This window comes from Cyrtonyx montezumae, unplaced genomic scaffold (genome assembly GCF_038088225.1).
Source record: "Cyrtonyx montezumae isolate F1298 unplaced genomic scaffold, pur_monq_1.0 scaffold_8, whole genome shotgun sequence".
NCBI lineage: Eukaryota > Metazoa > Chordata > Aves > Galliformes > Odontophoridae > Cyrtonyx > Cyrtonyx montezumae.
This window is the reverse complement of record NW_027072089.1, coordinates 61460319-61485542: the sequence shown is the minus strand read 5'-3', so window position 1 is coordinate 61485542 and position 25224 is coordinate 61460319. Positions and strand designations below refer to the sequence as shown.

The following is a 25224-nucleotide window of genomic DNA, read 5'->3' as shown; positions in this document are numbered from 1 at the left end:
AAAGCTAAACATCATTCTAGCTTAGTTTCTTTATAAGGATTCTATAATGTAAACAAATTCCTCCTAGAGAGGCAGAAATGGTGAATTCAATAACAATTTGTGAAAGTTTGGTTATACAGAGCTTTTTTTTCTGAGCACAACAATTCATCTTTACTGCAGCCATGCCCCACCTTGTGATCCCATTGACATTCATTCCCATTCTTACAGAAGTACCTCCAGCTCTCCTTGCTTGCATTCCTACTCAGCATAGCAGTGCAAAAGATCCTTTTGGCGCCATGCACACAAACACGCTGCCCAAGAAGTCAGTAGTGCAAAAGTCAGCAGTGCAAAAGATCCTTTTGGCACCATGCACACACACACGCTGCCCAAGAAGTCAGTCAAAGCAGTGCAGACAACTGCTGAGCTCACACTAGAGCTACACAGTGAAAGAAGGTTAAAGTTTTTTTCTGCCTAGTCAATGACTTTCACTGAGCTTGTTAAAAATATTTCCACCTTTCAAAGTTCCACACCTACATAAGATTTGAAAGCAGTCATCCAGACTTTCTGAAGTGAGAAGACAGGCAGTGCAGTGACACAAGTTTTTATTTATTTCAGTTTAAGCTAATTTCCTGCTAACAGAAAGAACAATGAAGCTGTACATTTTGTGTGTTCTGCAACAGAAGGGATACAGCTGTATTAGTAAGTTCTGTGCAGACTTCAAGTTGTCATAAGTTAACCCTCTTGAAAACTTCCACCGAAAAATATACACTAAAAAATCCTGATGTGAAATTAGACAATGATGTCCCTATTTTAATATAATCTCTTTCCTCCCCACCTCAAAAGAGCAGGGCCATTTGAGACAGAAAAAAAACACTTGCACTTTCATTCGTATACTGTATACAACTGAAAACAAATAGCAAATTCTCAATCACCTCAACATCATATCCGGAGACTTAAATGTGCGATATGAATTCTTAGTAATATTTGCTGAAGGGTCACCTGTTGAATAATTGCACTTTAATTCAGATGTATCAGTCTGAAGTAGGTACTGAATCATTCTGTAACCTTTTCGAGTATAAAAAGGTTACCTAGAAAATGACCAAATTCAACCCCTACAGAATTCATCAGTGACAAGGGAGCTGTGTCTTCATAAGGTCCTCAGCAGCACAGCAAGCTATAGCTGAAGAATTTTAATCTTCACAACTCGGTGAAATATTACTTCTGACACATAATTATTCGCCAACATGATGAAATACTTCAAACAGGAATACCAAGATCATATTTTCTGGCTATACTGTATTCCACATTTTACTGATACCTTCCTCATTTCACCACAAACAACAAGCACCATATTTTAAGTCAATAAAAGAGAACACTCACCAGACCAACCAATCAACTTTTTCATCAAGAAAAAGAGACATTCCTTGCAAAGAGATTAAACTTTCCATTGGCTCAGCATGCAAATACTTCAAAACTGCAAGTAATTTCTCTTCCTTACTCCACTGTGAATCTAAAAAGATGCCATTTCAATCTTTCACCTACTACAAGATTGCTCTGACAGTGATAATCTTTACAATGAAACTCTTTACTGTGAAAATCTACCTCTCGGCTGTCAAGTTTCAAGGAAAGACCCCTCCTCCTCAGATGTGTGCCTTACCAGAGAATTTGCTATTCTGAGAACTGACGATGATAAGGAAAGTAAAATCCCAAGAGAAAATGGACAACTGAAACAATAGAACCATAGCAAAACTCCCTCTCTACAAACAACAGAAGGAAACATCTGTAGTTTTGCCCTTATAGTGTTCTTCAAGTTATTGAAGCTTCTTTTCTCTAACACCTGCAAGGGTGGGGAGACTGAATGAGGCAGTATTTCCATTATCGTCTCCTTTCTGAGAACTACCCATTTAAACTGGGATTATTATTCATAAAGAAATTAAATGGAAGATATTTATAGCATCATCTTTTTGCTGCCTTTTAGACAAATTTATATACCGCATGAGTTACACAGTTAAGATACAGACATTCTGTGAATTTGTGAAGAGAATGACTGTTTAAGGCCACATAGATTCTTCCTGCTTTATATTTGAGTACTTATTACATAAAATCTCGTGGCTTTCACAGTATGCTCAAGTATTTCAGTGATTTTCTGTATGTTCCAAACATCCATATCGATAAGCTGCTACCATTAACCATGAAAGGATTCCTTCAGTTCCTCTACAGCTCCTTTTACTGATCATACTTTCATATAGCTTCATGTATTCTGGTAATTTTCAAACGCTCAGTTTGCTGCAAAATTTGCCTTATCACAAATTCACATTTTGGCTTTAGAAGTGATTTTTTTTTTAATTTTTGACTGTCAAGAAAAAAGTGTGGTACATTTTAATAAATATATATGTTAAAAAAAAGAGATTTATGCATAAATAAGATACACACGTCCTCTTTCTATGCATATTCAAGTGGAAGCGCACAGTGAAATTCATAATAGCCCCTTAGAAGCAGTCAAAATCCTAATTTGAAATTCATGGGGCATTCAACCCAAAACCACTTGGTGGTTCTGAAAGGTATGTGTAACAACTTGAGGTTGAGATTTCTAAAGCTGTAACATTCCTATGTTTCCTTAAAAATGTTAGGTCTTTATTTCACAGCAGCTTAGGCTCCAGATTTCACGTGTGTTTTATCTTGACTGGTTGATGACAAGTGGCTTTTGCAAGCTTCCATCCACAAAGGTGTAGAAATGAAACAGAGGGAGGACAGAGAAGCGATGCTTACATTAATGAGCACACTAAGAAACATGCAGTATAACATAATATAACTGTATAATCCCAAGTGAAGGTTCATGAAGAACATTTTCATTCTAGGTTTATCTGAATATGAACTAAATAAAAAAAAAAAAAAACCAACAGTGAAAGACTACAAAAAAGTCTCCAAAAAAAAAAATACAAACAAACCCCAACAAACTAAGAACATTTAAATGCAATGTAGCTGAGGAGGAGGATGAAAACAGTAAGTGATGGAATGACAAAGTGAAGTGAAATTCAAATGTCTGGAAATCTACTGCCTACTATTGGAAGAGCATCTTCCTTGAGAAAGACTGAAGTACATGAAGAAAGACAACAGACTTATGAAATGCATGAGACTGTAAGAACAAGGAGTTGAAACATGTTTGTATATGATTAAGGACTGACGTAAAAAACATTCTAAATTAAGTTCTCTAGAGCTATTTCCAATTTTATATCAAGACAGAAGTTAATGGTATATCGTATCTGCTATATCATATCTGAAAAGTATTTCCATTGAGAGAAATGCTTTAAAATTGTTGTATACAAAAATATCTTTGTTAGAATAAAAATATATTTCTATAGTAAGCTTACCAACTCTCACCATGGAGCTACAGTTTATTGTCTATCAAAACAGTAAGCTGAAAGAATTGAACAAACGCAGCCTAAGTTCAGGAAATCTATTTTCAATGCAATGCCTTCGTCAGATGATGCATCACACTTACATTAGGAACATATATGCACTTCCAGAAATTCATAGTATAATGACAGTGAATTTCCTTTTGTATACTAGTTCACCCATTTATTTCCTTCCCCTCTAACTCTGGGACTGCACACATTATGCCATCTATATAACCAGCAAAGGATAGTTTTAGAATGTAAGTTAAAGATGTTTATAGATTTGGCAAATACGTTTAACAAAGAAAAAGTTTATGCAAAAATATATTGCATTTATAACAAATAAAATTTTAGTACCAAAGTAATTTAAGTTGGAAGGGAGCATGGGAGGACATTAAACCAAGCTCTCATTGAAAGACTGGCCAACTTTAAAGTTAAATAAGGACAATCTGGTCCTTGCCTTGATGAGTTTTTAATTTCTACAGAGATAGGGAAAAATTTCCATCTTTCTGTCAGTCTGTTTGAGGAATTAATCAAACTCAGCATGAATTTCATGTTCCATGTGACTTTTCAGCATTTCCTTTTTTTGTAACTTGGGCTCACTGCCTCAAATGTTTATGTTGCACACCTCAAGAAGAGTCTGATTCCACATTCTTGATAACCTTCTTTTGGCACTATAGGGCAAAAAATATGACTGACACCCCTTGCTCCAGCCTTCTGACTTTTTTCATACCTCACATGCTATCATTTGTGAAATTAGCCAGACTTATCTTGCTGATTAATCAACACTAAGTCTTTATATCTAACTACAAGATCTAGACAGACTTGTCAGTTTTTCTTACTGATACTATAACTCATCTGTTAGAAACAATTTTCAACAATCTTCCTGAAACACAAATTGAATAGAATCTTGCAGATGATCTCTTTTCTGTTAGCATGTAGAGTCTACTCTAAAGAACTCATCAAGCACTTGGTTGGTCCTATGCAGGCTGCTGTTTCAAACTGAGCAGGACAAAATATTGGTTTATTTCATTACACAGTAAACAAGAGAAACAAAGCAGTTTAACTAACAAGACCCTCTACAAAGCTTTACAGAAATACTTTTCCAAGTCAGTAACTCAGTGTTCTTTTCCTTTAAGCTAATAGCTAATATATATGGCTGAATTTATATATTCTTATTAACAAGCACTCAGATATATCCAAAAACACTATAAAATGTTTTAGAAGAGCATGTGACTACACTTACAATCCAAACTATTTCATCTACAGTAAAAGCATAGGTACAGTAAAAAAAGCATTAGCTACTCAATCTGAATTTACAGTGTCAAAAGATACTCTGCTCCTCACCAACAGGAGAAACTGGTCTCACACAGGTAACATGAAAAAGCAGGTAACATTATCTCCAGCTATAAGAAAACTCAGTAACAGTAACAGTTTCAGTAACAGTTTTACTTCTAAAACGTTCCCATCTCCAGAAGAAATGCTAACTTGCTTTAAATACTACAACATTCAGGTAAAGGGGAAGCATGGGTGTTTGTAACAACAACATGGACTTCCCACAAAGCTGGATTAAAAAGTTTAATATGCTATGAGGGAAAGAGTGGAAGATGTTTCTTATTTCATAGCCACTGCCTGAAAAACATGCAGTTTTCCACAGCAGATCCTCTGAGGTTAAGAACATTAAATAAGACAGTTTCACAGTTGTTTTTTCCCCTCTCTTTTTCATTCATCCGTTTACTTTCATTTTTCATTTCACAGTGAAGTGTGAACATTGCTGTCACAACTAAGGCACCAAATTTCCAATAAAATACTGTTACAGGCAGAGGGGAGACAAGAGAAAAAAAGAAAAGTCATACGTGTGGAAAAATGAAACTTAAAGCTCCTTAAAATTTTACTACTCTGTACCTTTATGATTTTTATTGTAACCCTTGAATATTGTGATTTTAAGTTCATCAAATTTAACAAATGTGCATTATTGTAACACTGAAATCTATAGAACATGAGCAAACTCATTTTAGTCATTTCAGTTTTCTTACTTACTAGAAGGTAAAGGATTCTCAAACCAGTTGTGAAGGATCTTACACGTGAACAACTGGGTGTGCAATGCACTCAGCTGACATTCCTTACATCAGCTACAATTTTTTTTAATAGACGTCAATTCCAAGAAATAGATCTTGCATCAGGGACAGACAATGCTATGTCAAGACAAATATTAGTATCTGCTACAACATCAGGCATGTTAGATCATACGATTCCAAAATGTAATCAGCTTATCACTCCAGTTAAATACAACTTACACTTGAAGGTTACTAATATCCTAATCTGGTCTCAAACAGTATCACATACTTCAGTTGGCCTACTTAATTTTTCCTAAAGCCTTTTGCTCTCAAATTGTAGAATCATTAAGGTTGGATAAGACCACTAAGATCATCTAGTTTAACTGTCAACCCGCTCTCCTCATGCCCACTAACCATGCCCCTCAGTGCCACATCTACGCACTTCTTGAACATCTCCAGGAATGGTGACTCCCCCATCTCCCTGGGCAGCCTGTTCCAATGCCTCACCACTCTGAGAAGAAATTATTCCTAACATCCAACCTGACCCCTCCACTGGTGCAGCTTAAGGACATTACCTCTCATCCTATCACTGTTATCTAAGAGAAGAGGCTCTGCAGTGTACACACAGATTTAATGTCATGGAAATACAAATCAGTAACAATGTGTTCTTCCATATAAAATTTGATGTGCATGTGTGCGTATTTAAAAATTTGGGAACTGCAGATGTACCCTTAATGAAGAAAGACTTCAACAGTGATCATCTTCAGGTATCACAGCAAGTTAAAAAAAAAGTAAAAAGGAAAAATTGCAACTGAGAATAATTCCCTGCACAACTCCATCAGCTTTCCTTTAGAACTAGCCATGATACTACATTGAAACATTTTTCCCAGAGGTAAGCTTCTCCAATTCACAGCTCTGCCTACCAGGAAAGCAAGTGGACAGGAGGGTTTGATGCCAGATAGCCTGTTGGTATAACACAAACAGCTTCAAAAAAAACCTTACAAACTAAACCAGCTTTTCAGCAGACATGACTTCAGAAACAATAATTCCATATAGTAACATTTTCTATATTAAAGGAAAGCTGTAAATATGAACACAAATATGAAAAGCTAAGCAATTTTGAAGATAAGAAATGTATTCTAAAAAAAAAACCAAAAATAATTTTTACATACTGCTTAAAATGAGAAACGTAGTAAATCAGTTGCAGCACTGCTTCAAGGAAGAAAATTAAAATCTCTCAACAAAAGGAAAATACCTTCAGGGCAAGTCTGGGGAAAGCCAACTTTAACTGAAAAACAGCCTCTAAACAAGTGTCTCTGCTAAAAAAATATGTTTTGTCTTACTACTGTTCCTGAAACAAAACGGTAGTAATGGTATTTGTGTATGCATGGAGGGATGGTTTAAATACATTGTGAAATAGTGCAAAACAGAGTCAGAATATAGACCAGATTACCTGCTCTGGTACTGGTGAGGCACAGAAGCATGGATTAACACACAAAACAACTTACTAGACTTGGTAAGTCTTCTGTGTAGATTCCATGTGTGTCTTAGGGTTAATTTTTCTATGTCAGTAGCAGTCAGATAAGACAGACAGCATAGCAAACAAGAAGCGAAAAAATGGGGAAGATTACTTCACAAAGGCTAGGTTACACTGGACTAAACAAAAGCCATCTTGAAGTCCTCTTCAGCACTGTCTTCAATGACAGGCTTTGCATGCAGCTGTAATTTGAGATGGCTTGGCTTAGAGAAGCAAACCTATTCATGCTGCGTGGATAAAGTTCTATTCAACACACGTTAATTTGAGACTAGAGCTTTTTTTTTTTTTTTTGGTCCATAATACACATGCAATAGCTCCAATCCTTTCTGCAGATTCTAATCTGAGGGAGAAAAACTGCTTCTTTTGAAAATGTCTGTGCCTCATATTTGAATGCGATAGAACCTTAGATAATATGGGTAACAGGAGCAGTCTAGCTACACCTATATGAAACAAAATAGCCCTGGTCTTCAGTTTGCTTATGTGCATTGTTCGTTCTAGTGTGAGATCTATTTATTTATTTATTCATTCAGTCAGTTACAGCCTGTAGGACATAACTCAAATTTTACTTAGAAGGTAGGATACTCACTCAAAGTACATCTTAAAAACAATCACTATATTCTTCAAGAGAAAAGAATATAATAAATAACAACATATTCTTGGCCTTCATCTTCAGCATGCTTATTTGAAGTGCATAACAGGTAACAGTTTTAGGGGCTGACATATTGATACTGCGCAATATACTGAAAAAGTGAAAGAAATAATGGAAGATAACATTAATAATTGATATGCTTTAAGCCTCTGAACCAAGAACTGTTCCCTGTACTAGTTTCTAAAAACAATGTAGAATGTGACTAATTCCCTTAAATGATTAAACAGCAAAGAAGAAAATCGATTCAGAAAATATTTTTGCTTGATATTGTCAGGAGAAGAAAAGGTTTATTGGGAAATTGGAGTATTATTGCCTTCTATAAATTCAATATCCCCCAAGATTCCAAACATGACTTAATGGATTAATTACACAAGTCGTATCAGACAAGTTTTATCTATACCTTTGTCCCAGTAAGCAAAGAGATGAGTTTGAAGGTAATTATGTCTTGGGGTGTATGCTGCTTTGATGAAAAATAAAAAAAAAGACATTATCCAGAGTCTGAACTAAAACAAGCAGAAAATATCTCCCATTCCCCCAAATACATGAAATGCTCATGCTAGGCTAAAAAGTAAAAATCTACATCCTGCGCTAAATGCACCTTGCAGTCTTGATCTTCAGATAGTGAAAGGAAGTGATGTAAACATATTTAATTTTTAAAATTAAGCAGCTGTATGATTATAATGAAGATTCAAGGTCCAATTCAGGTAACAATACAGTGATTTAAAATCAGCATCTTGCAGTTGTCTGCTAGTAACTCTCCACAGTTCTTTCAGATTTTTCCTCACACCAAAGACATTTAGCATTTATACTCAGTACTAAGTACCACCAATTTTGCCTGAGATTGAGTTCTCTAAAGACAGTGTAAAGGCAGGACTATGAGAATCAACTTTTGGCCCTCCTCTACAAGAACAGATTTGCAATTTCAAGATTTTTCCAAAGCTTGTCTTGATTATGTCAGTTTAAGTCTACTAAAGATCAGTCTGACAAAAATAGGCAAGTTAGCTTTAAATGTTTTATCAGCACACTGCAAGCTGCTTGCTAGTTAATAACTAAATAATCCTGAAGTATGGCAGAAGTCCAGGACAAATGTTTGTCCATACATAATACAGAAGATAGGCAAGTTAAATGCTTTTCTTACAAAGCGGCTATAGCTGGTAGGCCAGATTTTATTTCAATAAAGCATTCAGAGAAAAATATTTGTCTGCATATAAAATTAATTTTACCTTACATATTTCAAAACAAGAAGCAAGGCAACTTACGACAAGTGTAAGAATACAAAAAATAAAAAACTGGAATGTGGACTAGTACAAACTATTGAAAATTTCAGGATAGAGTTTAAGCATTCTTTTATTTGTATGGTACTTTATGTTTTACCTCAATTATTGAAGCATTAGTAACCATTTTACTTCACAAAAGTCTAATAGTTAATGTAACAAAGGACTGTTCATTCTATGTGTGATTCTCCATCCTTAACATACTTTGGATTGAAATTAACCACATTTATGTAAGTATTTTTTGAATTGCATGTACGAAATCCAATAATATAAATACACCAAAGAAACAATGAATACTTCAGGAATAGCTCAATGAAAATTAAGTTTATCTTAGGTATAACAATAATCTCTACAGTGAGTAATGTAACTCAGATATAGCAGAACAAATCAGTGCTCAAAAAATAAATGAATGTACTACTTTCAAATTCAGAATACCCTATTTTCCACTGTCAGAAACACCATAAAAAACAGGCATTCCCACTCCATTCTCAGCAGGCATAGGAAAGGTAAAACAGGAAGGAAAAAAATACAGGAGAAGAAAAGAAGAAAAACAAGAATGATGAAGTCAGGACACAATCTAACAAACATAGTACACATGGTAACAACTTGCTTTTCTGTCAACAACTTCTACATTCACCATCTTCTCATATGATCTACTTCTTGTTAATTTTATTTGGTTAACTACTTCTGCAAGAGTATAATTTGTAAGTGTTGAAACACAGGAAAGATATAACTTTATATCTCTGGCTACTCACAGCATCTTGAGGCAACACGTTTTTGTCTATTATGGACACTATTAGCACATCACCTGACTTGCAAGAAGAAAAATAGAAAAATGTTTCTGATAACCCCAATGACAAACCCCAAATATGCACACAGCATGTTAATTTTTCTTCCCCTCCCACAAGAAACCCCTATGCTATAATATAGTAACAAAACTGTTTTATTTGTATTTTAAGACAATAGTAAAGTCCAGCGTTTAAAGCTACAGCCATGTAAGCTCAATGATGCTATCAAAGAGATAGGCAACCCCTATCAACCTGCTTCTCAAAACACGTCATGTGATTCCTTCCTTGTAACTCAAAGACCAGAAGCTATTTATCTTTTGTTATAATATAAAGGAACCTGCATATTTTAATACACAGTATTCTCCCCAGATGAAAGTTGCAAAGCAGCTGTTTTCTTTTTAAAAATTGACTGATCAATGACCTGTTACCTTTATTATTTCTGAAGTTAGTATAATGCTAATATAAGTTCATAAGGTTGGAAAGAACCTACAAGATCATCTAGTCCAACCATCCTCCTATCACTATCCCTACCCAACTACTAAATCAAATCCCTTAGCACCTCATCTAAACGCTTCTTGAACAGCGCTAGGGACAGTGCCTCAACCACCTCCCTAGGCAGGCCATTCCAGTGCCTGACCACTCTTTCAGAAAAGAAATGCTTCCTCAGGTCTAATCTAAATCTTCTAAATAATATGAAGTTACTCATTAAGAAATACCTCTCTAACTAAGAGGAAAGCCATACAATAAATATAATATATGAACAAAGAAATAATCAGTGCAAAAAGGCAAGAGCTTCAGGTCCTGAAAGTAAACACAGCTGTGGTCAGACTGCTGCAAGGAAGGACAGTTGGTCCTTAAGGAATAGAACAAAGCATCAGAAGGCAAAAAGCAGAGACTGCCTTCCCAGTGGCAAGCTACAATTCCTCAGGGTAAGAAAAGGATAGATGACCACTAGTATCACTATGTTTCCATGTTTAATCTAAAGCAGTAATTCTTTCAGCTTAGCTGGAGCTGATAATGTAGAAAACAAACGAACTCTTTGAACAGCCCAGTGAAGATTCCCCAAAAGAAAATAAAGTTTATAGTAGGGGAGAAAAGGGTCGCAAAATGGGATATTACAGATGCAAACAGGCTTGCCTTCTCTGATTTTACTAAGAATTTTTGTTTAGGGATGAAGGGCTGTTTTTCAAAGTTGTTATTTTGTATCACAGCATTTGCACTTTCAATGATTTGACAAAACAAGTCTTACACAAACAAAAACCTGTTTGAACTCAGTACTGTAACTTACAACGACCATCTCATACTAAAAGTATTTTGTTTTTAAAGAAAAACAAGCAATGAATTGTTAGCAGAAGTCCTTACCTCCTCTGAGGACTATGGTTCTGAGAGAACTCAGAATCGCTGTCTTTGGATGTTGGAGAGCCCTTATATGTATAAAAAACATCTTCTGTCTCAGTAATGTAAGAAATCTCATTTGTAAGGTTATCTACAGATGAATGTCGTGCTTTACGAATTTCATGACGTAGTCTAGGACTCCGCCTCAAAAAAAAGGAAACATGAAGACATGTTAGTAGGTCGTAATCATTTGTAGAACATTCTGAGGATCATTTCTATCCTACTGCAATCTATGTCCTGAAGCCTTCAAAGAATCACAGATGTCCCAGGTTGTAAGGGACCTCAAGGATCATGAATCTCCAACCCCCCTGCCATGGGCAGGGCCACCAACCTCCCCATTTAATACTAGCCCAGCTGACCAGGGCCCCATCCAATCTGGCCTTGAATACCACTTGTGACGGGGCATCCACAACCTCTCTGAGCAGTCCATTCCAGCACCCCACCACTCTCATCGTAAAGAAGAAGATTTAACTTAAAGCTAACTTCATGTCAGGTTTACTGGTCTCACTTTAATCAGCAGATAAAACAGTTTAAATAATGAGTTTTAAAAAAATTTGTTATGGCACATGAGGTGATCAAATACTTCCAGGAATACTAAACTGAACTAAACTGCCTGAGGGTAGGGAGGCCCTTCAGAGGGATTTGGATAGGCTGAACAGCTGGGCTGAGCAAAATGGGATGAGGTTCAATAAGACCAAGTGCCGGGTCCTGCACTTTGGCCACAATAACCCCATGCAATGCTATAGGCTTGGGGCAGAATGGCTTGAAGAATGTAGAGAGGAAAAGGACCTGGGGGTGTTGGTTGATGCTCGGCTCAACATGAGCCGGCAGTGTGCCCAGGTGGCTAAGAAGGCCAACAGCATCCTGGCCTGTATTAGAAATAGTGTAGCCAGCAGGAGCAGGGAGGTGATCATCCCCCTGTACTCAGCTCTGGTACGGCCGCACCTCGAGTACTGTGTTCAGTTTTGGGCCCCTCACTACAAGAAGGACACTGAGGCCCTGGAGCGTGTTCAGAGAAGGGCAACAAAACTGGTGAGGGGCCTGGAGCACAAGTCTTATGAGGAGCGGCTGAGGGAGCTGGGATTGTTTAGTCTGGAGAAGAGGAGGCTCAGAGGAGACCTTATTGCACTCTACCACTTCCTGAAGGGGGGTTGTGGTGAGGAGGGGGTAGGCCTCTTCTCCCTGATAAGTAGTGACAGGACGAGAGGGAATGGCCACAAGTTGCGCCAGGGAAGATTTAGATTAGACCTCAGGAAGCATTTCTTTTCTGAAAGAGTGGTCAGGCACTGGAATGGCCTGCCTAGAGAGGTGGTTGAGGCACCATCCCTAGCGCTGTTCAAGAAGCGTCTAGATGAGGTGCTAAAGGACTTAATTTAGTAGTTGGGTAGAGATAGTGATAGGAGGATGGTTGGACTAGATGATCTTATAGGTCCTTTCCAACCTTATGAACTTATGAACTTATAAACTGAACTGATTGTCCATCCCATCCCCCCAGTGCTATCTGTACTTGGTAAAGTTATAATTACAGACTTTTGAAATGACTTGGGTTGAAGGAAACCATAAAGAACACCTGCCATGGTGTCAACTGAGGTCAGATGAGGCTGCCTAAGGCTTTATCCAGTCAGATCTTAAGGAATGTAAAGGACATAAACTGTACAACTCCTCTAGTCAAACCACTGCCCAATTGTCCCTGTGGTGAAACAGTTTTTCCCCTTAATTGCACATTGAGCCCCTCCTGCTTCAGCATGTATCTGTTGCCTCATAACTCCCACCACACAGCAACGTGAAGAACCTGACTGCAACCTCTGACCGCAACTTAATCTCCTCTAAAGTATTGTCAGGCTTTTACTAGGCATCTGGGAAACCTCCTCCAGGCTAAAGAAGTGCAGTTCAGCTTCTCACAGAGTAAGTGCTCCAGCTCCCTGGCTACTCCTGGTGACTGCTGACCTTTGCTAAGGCCAGCAAACTACTATTGCACTGATCCTTCCTTTGCAGGACTTTGCCTTTGTCTTCACTGAATTTCATGAAGCTACTTTTGGCCCATTACTCCAGGCTGTTGAGGTCCTTTTGAAAGCAGCCCTGTCCCCAAGCTAATTGATTCATCCTCCCTTCAGATTGCGGTCATCCTCTAAGAGCAAGCACTTATATTCTTCCTCCACACCACAAAGATGTTAAGCAGGACATGTCCCATGACAGACCCTTGCAGTACTCACTTTTTACTGTTGTCTAGGTAGAGTAAAATTTATTAGCAATATACCCCTCAAAGACCAGCAGTTATCAATCCCATGGTGCTGGCCACTTATCCAGAAGTGGATGTCATAACTTGGATATAAAGTTTTTGCAGACAGTATAAAAAAAGCCTTGCTAAAAGTAAGGTAAACTACATCCACTCTTCCTCTGTAATTACATATACGCTGTTATTTTGAGAGTATATGTAGACAGTACATATCTAGGCTGCTAGAAGACATGCAAAGTAGAAAAGGTAGGAGTCTGGAAGGTAGGAAAAGGATGAAACTTGTTTTACCAATTAGGGGTAACAGGAGGTGATCGAGAAGGAAGGCTTTTGGTCTCTAGATGCTCAACAGATAAAGATCTCCTCATAGATGGGTTCCAAACCATCCCACCTATGACTTTTCTGCAGTACTGGCTGTTTACAGACCTGAAAAGAAATGAAAGTAAAAATCTGTATGTTAACTATTTTGCATTGAAAAATACAGTTAAATAAAATATGCTTTTGAAAGCACATTAGTCAGTCACATGAGTCACCTGTGCTTATCTCTCATTATCAAAGAGCCATTTGTTGTCCCTCACTTGTTGCAATAAAACTGTTCAGCTCATCCCTACTTCAATACTAATCAAAAACCTGGGTAAAAATAACCTTTTCTGAGAGTTATTTTTAACTTAATTGTGTTCAAGACGATAGAAGGGAAAACAGGAAATTTGGTATGTTCTACTGGCACTAAGCCAAGTCCCTGACAAAACATAATTCAAATATAGGCATAAGATTCTAGACACTTTCTGTTAAAACTCGTGAATTGGTAACAACTCACTATGGCTTAACTAGCTATCTGATGCCTCAGCAGATAAGAACTTGTCTTAATTTCATATGGGATGGAATTGTTTTCTTCAGAGCATTTGGCATGATGCTGTATCTTGGTTCCAGAAGAAAAACAATGTTGATAACAAACTGATATTTACAGCTGGTGCTAAGTTGTGTTGTACAGAGCCAAGGGCATTCTCAGCGAAGGCTCCAAGGAGCTGGGAGGGAACAGAATCAGAACAGCTGACTTAAACTGGCCATAGGGATATTCCATACCATATGACACCATGAGGAAGGAGTTTTGAAGAGGGTGGGAGTTCATCTTGCTCTCTTCTGCTCACTGGGGGATAACTGAGCACTCACCAGATGGTGAGGAATTACTTGTGCGTTACTTGTTATATGTGTCCACATATAACTATTGTATATAACTATTATGTAGTCATAAATATAATCCTTTTCCTTTTCTCTGTCCTATTTAACAGCTTTACCTCAATCCAGAAGTTCTACTTTGTTGGTTTCTTGGGGTTTTTTTGCTTGATTTTTTTTTTATTCTCTCCCCCATCCCACTGGGAATTGGGAAGAGTGTAAGGGAACAATGGCATGGTGCTTAGCCACCTGCCAGATTAAACCATACCACTGATTTTGCAAAGCTGAATTCATACACCAATTCAGTTTATCCACTGTCAATTTTATTATAATATAAGCTGAGGCCACACACTATAGCAAAATCAAAACCCTAATCCAACTCCTGAAGATGACAAACAACATAGCAGGAAAAATAAACAGCAAGCAAGGTGCTACACAATATAGTTCCATAAAAAGACTCTCAAAAAGCTCCATAAATAGTGAAAATAGCATAGTGACTAGCAATTACCAAACTACCCTGTGGTCTCTCCTATCCCCGTGACAAGTCCCACAATGGGCACCAAAATCGGAGACATACTAAACTGGTACACTTTGAAACGTATTCCTTCCTTAAAATAATGTGGGCTATGCAATGCCTGTATGCGTACTGTATGTAAAAACACAGGATTTTTTTATCCACTTGCAGATTTGACAGAGACAAATGACTCCAGACATAGCATTCTGACAAGTGTTAAGAAAGTCATTTCCTCAATACGAGTTTGTATTGACCCATAAAGGATCCAATCTTCAAAATACATATTTTCAAACACCATATTTTTTTCAAATATTTCAAATTGCCAAAATTTGGGAAATTACTGGAAGCATGATAACACAGAATGAAAGAACATAATGTGTTAGAAGAGACCTACAAGGACTGAGACCAACTCCTGACATCACTCAGAAGTTGAATCTGTGCCTAAGTAGGAAAAAGATAAATTAAATAAGGATCAATTAAACAGTTATGGGAAAACACTGCAAAAACAAAGAAAGTAAGCAATAAAATACTCTCCCAAAAACAATCAGAAAAAGCAGTTTACCAGTAAGCCTATGGAGACTACAGATAATCAAAGGATTTAAAAACTCCCTAAAGAATCACATTCTGAGAGGATAGCGACATAAGTCTTACAGCCCAGATGGTGCATGTGGAAACGGTACATCCCAACTTCATGTAGTAAAATAACAGGCTCTGAACTAAAACTTAGATACCACTGTGAAATTACCAGCTCAATAACAGCAGAAGCCAACAAAGCAAATAAAAGATGAGAAGTGTCACGACAGTGGAATCTTGAATGGTTGGATGGGGAAATTTTTTTCATCCCCATGTAACTACTTGACATCTTTATGCACTTCAGAAATTGCCCTAACATATTAAACAGTGTTTATATAACAGTAAGGAGTAAACAGTTCAAAACAAATCTGTTCAGCAAATTTTCTTATTGGATCATTAACCATATAACATTTTAACTTCGTATTGTTGTTATACTTTATGCTGAAAAGGCAAGTTAAAACGATAACAGTAAAACATAGTCAGACTCATAAATTTTTATGAGCATTATATTGTAGTGATGTCACTGTACAAAAAAAAAAGTTATACAACTTGTCCAGTGGTACACAAAGACTGACACGACACCACTACAAGCAGAACTGATCTCTGCAACTCCAAATTTAGCTGTCACTGACACAAACAGTCCTTTTGCCATTTGCAATGGGAAATGTGCTCTCACATAATACTTACTTGGCTGGATTTCTAGAACCTAGGGTCCAATAATGAGACAATATTTTTTTTTCATGAGGTAGTGACTTCTTTGCCTGAAAAAATGTGTGATGCTCTACACAAGACTTCCACAGATTTTTGCATGCTCTGTAATTTAACATGTTGAAGGCAACAATATGCTCTCTGGATTCATTCTGTAACAGTAAGAAAATTTATGTTTCAACATATACAGGCTGATCAAACAGAGCAAACAAGGTTATAAAGCTACCATATAAATAACAATGAAATTACTTTTAGCCTAAATAAGCAAACTGAATTCAGGAAAATAGAAATCCATCACATAGTAGGATTTTGATCTGGAAGAAACGACACTGGGAATATATGAAATTCTAATACCAAAATAAAACTTTTAAAAGTGTAAGCAATATTAATTATTAATAAACTTACAGTTCCTAATTATTACAGAGCTAATTTAATGAAATGTTTAAGTCTATAATACCAAAGATTTTTTTACATACAAGTATAATACAAAACAGCTAAACAGATTTTTGGATTTCCTGTCAGATCTTGCTCTTCCTATGACAAGCAAAACTCTTTAACACTGTATTATGGTCGTGATGTAAACACCATATGAAGGTTGTAATGTAAAAAGCAAGAATTTATCTTTGAATTCAAACACTTAATAGAAATCTTCATATATATGTTCCTTCAAGAGCTATAGCATGCAAAAACAATCTGCTTGGTATTCTTTCAGAAGATAGCCAGATATTAACATGTTCCATTGTGGGAAAATGAAAGAAACCACAACAGACTGGAGCTGTTGCTGTTCAGATCCAATCCTGCTTTCTGAATTATAACAAAGCCAAAATAAGGAGAGCAAAAGAAAGAACAAGTCTGCATACCCAAATTCTTACTAGCAACTTCAGTGCTCAGTGGAACATAGTTATAAGACAATTGCACCACCCACATTCATGTCCTGAAGAATCATAGCATTTATTGAGCCATTTCAGGTCCCAGCGCTCAAGAAAGTTTTGCACAAGATACAGCCTGGGTTAGTTACTGAGTTTATTAACACAAGTAACAAAGCAGAACAAAGACTAAAACAATGAGAAGAAAGGTATGTGTGATAAGCAAGCTAATGGGAGACCTGAGTTAATTACCATGATAATTCAGCATCTCTGTAGAAAATGAAGAAAAAAGTTTACAATTTGATCACTAATCTTTCTCAGCTATTTTTTTCTCTGAATTTTGAGATTGCAGCATACCATTAAGCAGGCAACCATGTCACCAAAGTGCTCTGTCTAGTTCATATTTTTTTAGAAAGGATTTAAATCGCAAAGCCTATTTAATAAATGACTCAAAGACCTAACAAAACCTTCTACTACAGTCCAGCAATAAATTTTGTTTCAGCAACACGTCAGTTTGGAAGTAAATACAGACCATTTTGGCCAGGATAATCAAGCCAGTTCTCTTGCATTATTTTTCTTTCTATGCAACATTTTACAAATGTCACATCAGAAATCAATACTACATTCTCCAAAGCACTTGAAATAGTGTAATGATTTCATTTACAAATTCTCTGTAACAGAAAAGACAAGGAGAATTTCCAGGGAAAGCTAAAAAGAACTTGCCCCTTTGCCATCTTTGGCATTGAGAAGTATTTAAGTGGTTGTAATCTATCTATTCTTCTTGTATCTACTAAAACGTGAAGGGGAAAAAAAAAAGGGTTTTTTTGTGCAGGGTTATTTCTTTCACCCTGTATGGGAATTGCTAAGTCACAGCCTGAACCAATGGTTGAGCATTAGGTGAGAAGGTGTGGCTGACCCAGAAAGGTTGGGTGCAAGCAGTGCACCTAAGTGACTGGAAGGAGTGGACCTTCCTCACCTTCATTTAAAGGTTAGAAAGCAAGGGGAAGGAGTATCTCTATTCAGAGACTATGCCATTCTTGAGACCAGCTTTTCAAAAGAGTGAGCCACTTTTCCATGTATCACTCTCTTAACTAAGTGCTCTTATCTTAGTAGAAGGCACTATCATTGCCATCCATTGCAGCACACACTCTCAACTAATTGGAACCAATTCATCTTTGTCAGTTCAGCACAGTTACTTCTAATTAGCTTTTATAAAATAATACGTGCAAACCCTGTGAAATTTTAACTCAGAATATCTTGTGAGATAACAAGCATACAGCACTTAAACTTTTAATGAATAACAGCACTTCTGACCTACTCTCTGTTGGCTGAGTACCACTTCAAGTGTTTTATACTACTCCAGAGGACAATTTAAAGGAAACATTCAGATATTTTTGTTGGCTTGGAGAATTGTTCTTTCAATAGGCATAAGAATCAATTTATCTGAACATCTCAATTATACTGAAAAAGTGTAAAGATAAAGAAATTAAGTACACCTAATACTCCATTTTTTAAATTTAAATTGGAAAAGATCAGTGAATCTTGGTCACAATTAAATTTATGACAACTGCTGACACAAAATCTTAAGTACTTTTAAATAGGCTGAGAATTTAAATATGAACATATGCTAAGAAAAGTACCTTAAAGAAATTTTAGGAAAATTCAATTTTTGAATTAATAAAATCTTTTGTTGATAAGCCTTTTGGCTTATAATTAACAGACTACCTTATAAGTCACACTACAAAAATCTATGCACCCTTTTAAAAGCTGAAGATTGTTCTACTAGGGTCCAAAGATTTAGTACTTACCGTCGTTCTCAAGGCAAGTTCCAAAAGTAAGTATTCTAGTCATTTTTCAAGAAGTGAGGATTGGAGAAGTGTGCCACCATTAAGGTAAAGGGAAGAATTCTCAACGGCTAAAATGTGTGTCTTACTATTTTTACATAAGGGAAGAACTCTCATCAGTTGTATGCCTATTCCATCACAGAGAATTAGGGCATGTCTACAGCATAGGAGGTAAAAACATATACTAAAACATAGATAAGGAACAGTTTTCAAGCATTACATAAGCACACAAGTTCTATTTTGGAAGCTTCAAAAAGTTCCAAGTAAATTAGCATAGCTTCTACCCCTACTATAAATCTTATACCCTTCATTAAGTCTAAGTATCATGGGCTTTTAAAACATCAGACATCCAGTGGTTCATTAGTCTTGCTTTCCTGTCCTTCTGTAGCTTTTTAGTAAAAACAGAAACACTGCCTACTTCTGTCAAATAGCAGATCAATAGACTGCAGCAGTGGAACGGTAGAAGTGGAGATGAGTAACAGAAAAGAGTGAGAAAGTAAGTTGATTCTTCAAAAAAGTGGCATAAAAAAAGCAGTAGGAGAATAAATCAAGGAAACATAACGTACCCTAGGTGACTGCAAATCCATAGTCTTTAAGAAATTCTGTAGATTTTCAAGAAAATCTACATATGATATGCAAAATTCTGAAGTTACCACCTTTACTAAAAATCTGCCTACTAACACAGCATCCACTTTGCTTTCTTCACATTCTTTCCTCTTCCTTACTTACAGCCTTATTCACTTATTTCCCTCTGCACTTCCAAGCAAAAGACCAACACAACATCAGCCTGCAGTCACAAACCATACAAGCAAACCAGTGTTCAAGAGGAATGCAACAGCAATCCAGCTGCTCCTCACTCTCACAGCAGACTTTTCAAAGCAGCATCATTAGAGTACTGTAGGTATGCAGACTGCTGCCGTACATTTCAAGCAAAGGAAAGATAAAGGACAAGGATGACTGTATCTAAAGGTTCAAGTGCTTACCTGGTCTCCTATTTCATATCTACTAAGAAAGAGTAAGAGGTCATGCAGCCAGACTCACATTCCCTACAGTTCTGTAGCTCTAAGCGTGACACAGCACGCATTACTGTTATCTCATAAAGGCCTACAATTATATAAGAGATTGGTAAAACAAATTAAAGACTTTGAAATGTCATCATTTTACGAAAGTTCAAATGATCAAACTTCAAAAGCACTGCTCTTTTCAAAGGTGACACTGGTCTCCAGAAAGGGAACTTCAATTTTACAGCAGGAAAGTCATAGAATCACAGAACAGCCTGGGTAGAAAAGGTTCTCAAAGAACATCTAGTTTCAAAACCCCTGCCGTGGGCAGGGGCACCAATCACTAGCCTAGGCTGCCCAGATCCAGGTTTGCCTTAAATGCCTCCAGGGATGGGACATCCACAACCTCTCTGGGCTACCTGTTCCAGTGCATCACCACCCTGTGAGTGAAAAACTTCCTCCTAACATCTAACCTAAATCTTCCCTGTCTTAGTTTATAACCATTCCCCTGTGTTCTGCCACTATCAATTCATGTAAACAACTGTTCCCTCTCCAGTTTATATGCTCCATTCAAGTACTGGAAGGCCACAATGAGGTTCCCCCTGGGGCCTTTTCCAAGCTAAACAAGCCCAGTTCCCTCAACCTTTTCACATGGGAGAAGTGCTCCAGCACTCTGACCATTTTAGTGGCCCTCCTCTGGACCTGTTCCAGGTTGGCAACCCTGCCCGTGGCAGGGGTGCTGAAACAAGACAATTTTGAAGTCCTTTCCAAACCAGGCTATTCTATGATTCTATGATTCTAAAGTCTTTATGCAATGAACACACATTCTTAAGTCCAGAGACCAACACACACTAACACTGCATTTCCCCAAATTCTATAAAATTAAGTAGATTTAGTAGATTCATTACAGTGAGGCACTCCACAGGGCACAGGGAGCATCAAAGAAAAGAGTAGCAGCTACTTGCAAGAAAAATGCTGGGTTACTAAACACTGGAGAAAGGATGAACAGCTGCATTTCCTCAAGTATACAGCGGAAAAGAAACCAGTGTTAGAAAGATGTAGTCCAACAGACTGAAGGTGGAAGGGCTCCAAGTTGGAAAGGAAACAAAAATGGGAAATGAGTGAGCATAAAAGGACCACAATAGCAAAGGCAAGTTAACAGAATACAATTTCAAAAGGAAGTTAACATAACAGAGCACCTACAGGTCCAGCCCTCTGTTATCTTCAGTTTTAAAGTAAAAAATTTGAATACAAACACTTAAGAAAAAAGTGAAATGACTACTTACATGTTTTTGCCGTTGTTGTATAAAAAACTTCTTCCTTTTAAAGGAAATTTTTAATATGTTCACCCTAAAAGAGAAAGGCAGACCATGAAACACTAATGTTTAAAGGGGAAAAAAAAATAGTGTGCAGCAAGCCTAAGAGATTGCAGTTGTTAAACATTCAGTGAATAATATGCAGCCATCTTCTGTATGATAAGTGGCAAACAGATGTCAGGAAACTAAAAAAAATTAGATAAGAAGGAAAGGTCTTTTGAAGACGAAGATTCTTCCTCATTTAGTCTTTAAATAGCTCACACAGCAATTCTCTCCCACCAAATCTATTCTTGCAGTACAAACTTGATGACATCCTTTACTAGCTGCACAAATGTTAAACGTGTCAAGTTTGTATAACTTAAGAATCATATGACAACTGTGACTAAAGGAACAAAATGTAAGACCTTAATGACATGACAAGGTTGGTCATACAGTATCTAAAATTGCCGAGAAATTTCACAGAACTGACTTAGAACATTGAAAGATAATGTACTTCTCTTAACAACAGAAGCACTGTAATCATAGTCAAACTTGAAGGATGAAAACTGTAAGAATGGGTGTTAATCTTTTTTTTCACATATTATTAACACTGTAAAAAAATACAACATAAACTATGTAGCTGAAATTAACACTTTTCCAAACATACACCATATGAATAAAGATTTTCTGAGGCCAGGATTACATTAGAATTGGTGCTTAAGGATATAATTAAAATGAAAAGTGTTTATCAGTTTTGCTACATTAAATAAACTTCTAGGTCCCCACACATTTTTCTACGGCTAAAAAGGATCAGTCTGAATTATCTTTTTTTTCTACAGTACTTCAATAATTGAAATCAATACATTTTGGAAAAGAAATTCACATTCTGTAATCAGGTGGAAACCATATAGTTAGCTGGGGAAAGCTAATTCAGGTTTGCTCAAGTCACACGTTTGCGGAAAAAGCTATCTACATGAGACAAAAGATTTTCAGAATGTTGCTACTAGAAGTCTTGAAATACCCTGTTCAACTGCTAATGTTTCACAGCACCTTAGATTTCACCATATACAAAGCATATCAAAGATCATCTCAGTGTCTGCACCATTCAGCAAATAGAACAATAGCATATCATCACTTTTACATTCTTATCTGGGATGCACCACTACAGAGCAACTATCTTTGTTCACAGAGGAGATCATATATGCAAGTTACAAACAAGAGGGAACTGAACAAACAATTCCTACTGTTGTATAAAAGGGGCAGAAAACAAAATGTGTGTTCATTTCAAAAAAATATTTTCTTCTATCAATTACAGAACCACAAACAAACAAGAATTTCATTCACAGCAATCCTAGGCAACCAAATTGTTCAAGTTACTGTAAAGTTTAAATAATATCCACCTTTCTTGTAAGGCCAATTCTAGAAATATCTGCTCCAGTTGACTTGCTGCCTCAACTGGTAATGACCTGTACTGTATATCTAAAAGTTTTGCATTCCCAAGTCATAAAAACTAATAGAAATGAGTTCCACCTCAGTAAGTACTGCTATTTCTATCTATACTTATAGCTACTCTGCCTGAAGTAGTACTGTTCTGTTTCTTTCATGTTTCTTTACTTTTGCTTATACTTCAGTGTTTGGAGTTGTTTGCACCTTATATAGTTGATGTCACTGCTCTTACACTAACATAGTGCCAGTATAAATACAAAATACAAATGACTGACCTTGTAGACTAAACAAAACATCCTCCAGCTAACAACAAAAAGAAAGACAGCATCTAAAAAACACCAAAAGTCCCTCCATCTCCCCCCACTTCTTTTAAAACGATTTGCTGCACGACCACATAACCACCTCAAATCAGGGCAATAAGTCTCTTCTATTTGACTCTCCTGTACACACAGAACATCTCTCAATTCCATTCATTCTTAAAGCATAACTAAGCCCATTTAATTCAGTGACAAAGACTACTTCCTAATCTAACAGTTTTATATAATATTAACAAAATCATTTGCAGCACTACGCCTATTAGTCAAGGCAGTGTTCACATAGAGCATAAGTAACAGACTAAAATGGGAGATTAAGGCTTTGAAGGATTTGGATTTACAAAGTGTTTGAAGGTGTCACATCCAAACTATGAGCTGAATGGAATGCGGCTGTTTTAACAGGTAGCTCAGCTGTCCCTACCACTCACCAATCATATGTTCAGTAAACATGCAGCAATCACAAAATACCACATTTCACCATTTACTTTTAAAATGCTCAATAGCTAAAGCTCACTGATGATCATACATTTTTGGCTCCAGTCTTTCTATCATTCACAAGGGTCAAAGCAAATTTGTCACTCTCTGGACAATAGTTATTCGTCTCTGATCACCACAGTGGTTCTGCTGCTAACAGCTGGTATTTTCTGACCCAAGGCAAAAATATCTCTTAACTGTAAGACTTATAGTTTGTCCTAGGAAGATTCACTAGGAAAGCTCTTACCAAATACTGTCCATGCAAGATTCAGTTTAGTTGTTTCTCAACTTTAGCTAGCAATGCAGTGATATTCTTTCAGCAATTTCTCACAAGTTATCAAAAGCAAAGAACCTGCAGTCAGTGAACAGCATTTAATACCTTAACTGCTGCAGATGTAAAACAGAGAGGAGCTTGTATATTTTTGCCTTTAAAATATTTTATTTGCCAAATAAACCTGGAAATTATCATGTAACGGTAAAGCAGACCACGAGTAATTTTCTAGAGAACATGAATTTCTGGGTTAAATGTGAAATTATTTTTAAAATCTGCCATGACTTGTGTTGCTTCTGGCAAATCGGTCAGCTCCTTACGTAGTTTGCTTTAATAAAAAATCCTCCCTTTACCAAGGGCACTCTCACCACTGCCCCTGTTCCCAAGCATTTTTGATCCCCTTTAACTACTGCCATATGACACAGTTGTATTGATATCCATTAACGCTGCAGAGCATTTTGGCATTTAGAAAGAGTGCTTTGATGGTGTTTGCTGCCACCTTGAGTTCCACCATGTTTATGCTGTAGCCTCCTCAGCTGAAGATCACTTATTGCAAGCAGTAAAGTAACTATTCCAATAACCTGAATAGGTTTTTCCTTTCTCAGGCATGCAATGTTCCATGAGGAGCCTCCTTTACACTTTCAACACAACCAACACACATTAAAACTCCAGATACTGTCAAAACATATTCCACTTTGACATCTAGAAAGAAACTGAAAGTGTACACTACAAGCGTACACAGTTCTGGCTAACATACTTACCTGGCTTCTGTTTTTTTGTTTTCTTTTCTTTTTTTGGAAATGGATAGAGAATAGAAGAAATGGACACAGTTCCTGAATGAACAAGAATTTACTCCGGAATAAAATATCTAAAATTCATCCCCCTATGTAGCAACTTTATGCCCTTTCATTCCTTGCAATTTGAGAATATAATTTTAAAGCAAGAGTGAGAAAGCTTGAAACAATCGCACTAGCAGCCACTGCTGAAATATGCATCACCCACCACTTCACTGTGCTTATATCCATTATTTGGTCTCCAGAAACATTCAGTAACTGTCAGTGAATGTCAATGAGTGCCATTTATTCCACATGGAGGAAATCAATGCCACATCTTTGCTTCATACACACTTCCACGTCAGTTGACATTTTGTCAGACTGCCCCCCTGCTGCCATCTCCCACATGGCAACAAAATGTAACAGAACATTGTCAGGAAGGTTTAACCTCTACTGCCATACCATCACCATCCACCTCTGATGTTGTAAACCAACATAATAAAATAGGAGGCATTGTTTTTGGGGCAGCTCTTGAACTATAGGACATTCTGAATTCCCCTTGCCTTATGTGCTGTAAAGCACTGTTTCCCTTCTATAAGAAAACACACAGTACTGGATTTTAAGATGCCATCACTAAGGTTTTCAGGTGTTTTTAGCACCTGTTC

General features: G+C 36.9%; 1 protein-coding gene across 4 annotated transcripts in view; it reads right to left on the bottom strand.

The window, feature by feature from the left end:
- Nucleotides 1-25224, bottom strand: part of PTPN3 (protein tyrosine phosphatase non-receptor type 3) — a 156418-nt gene that overhangs the window by 32631 nt on the left and 98563 nt on the right. For all 4 annotated transcript variants that reach the window (XM_065752640.1, XM_065752641.1, XM_065752642.1 and 1 more), the window contains 4 exons: nucleotides 21273-21336; nucleotides 16255-16427; nucleotides 13599-13733; nucleotides 11042-11218 (listed from right to left, as the gene is read on the bottom strand). In XM_065752640.1, the coding sequence (XP_065608712.1) occupies nucleotides 11042-11218; nucleotides 13599-13733; nucleotides 16255-16427; nucleotides 21273-21336 (549 nt within the window). The remainder of the gene's footprint in view (nucleotides 1-11041; nucleotides 11219-13598; nucleotides 13734-16254; nucleotides 16428-21272; nucleotides 21337-25224) is intronic.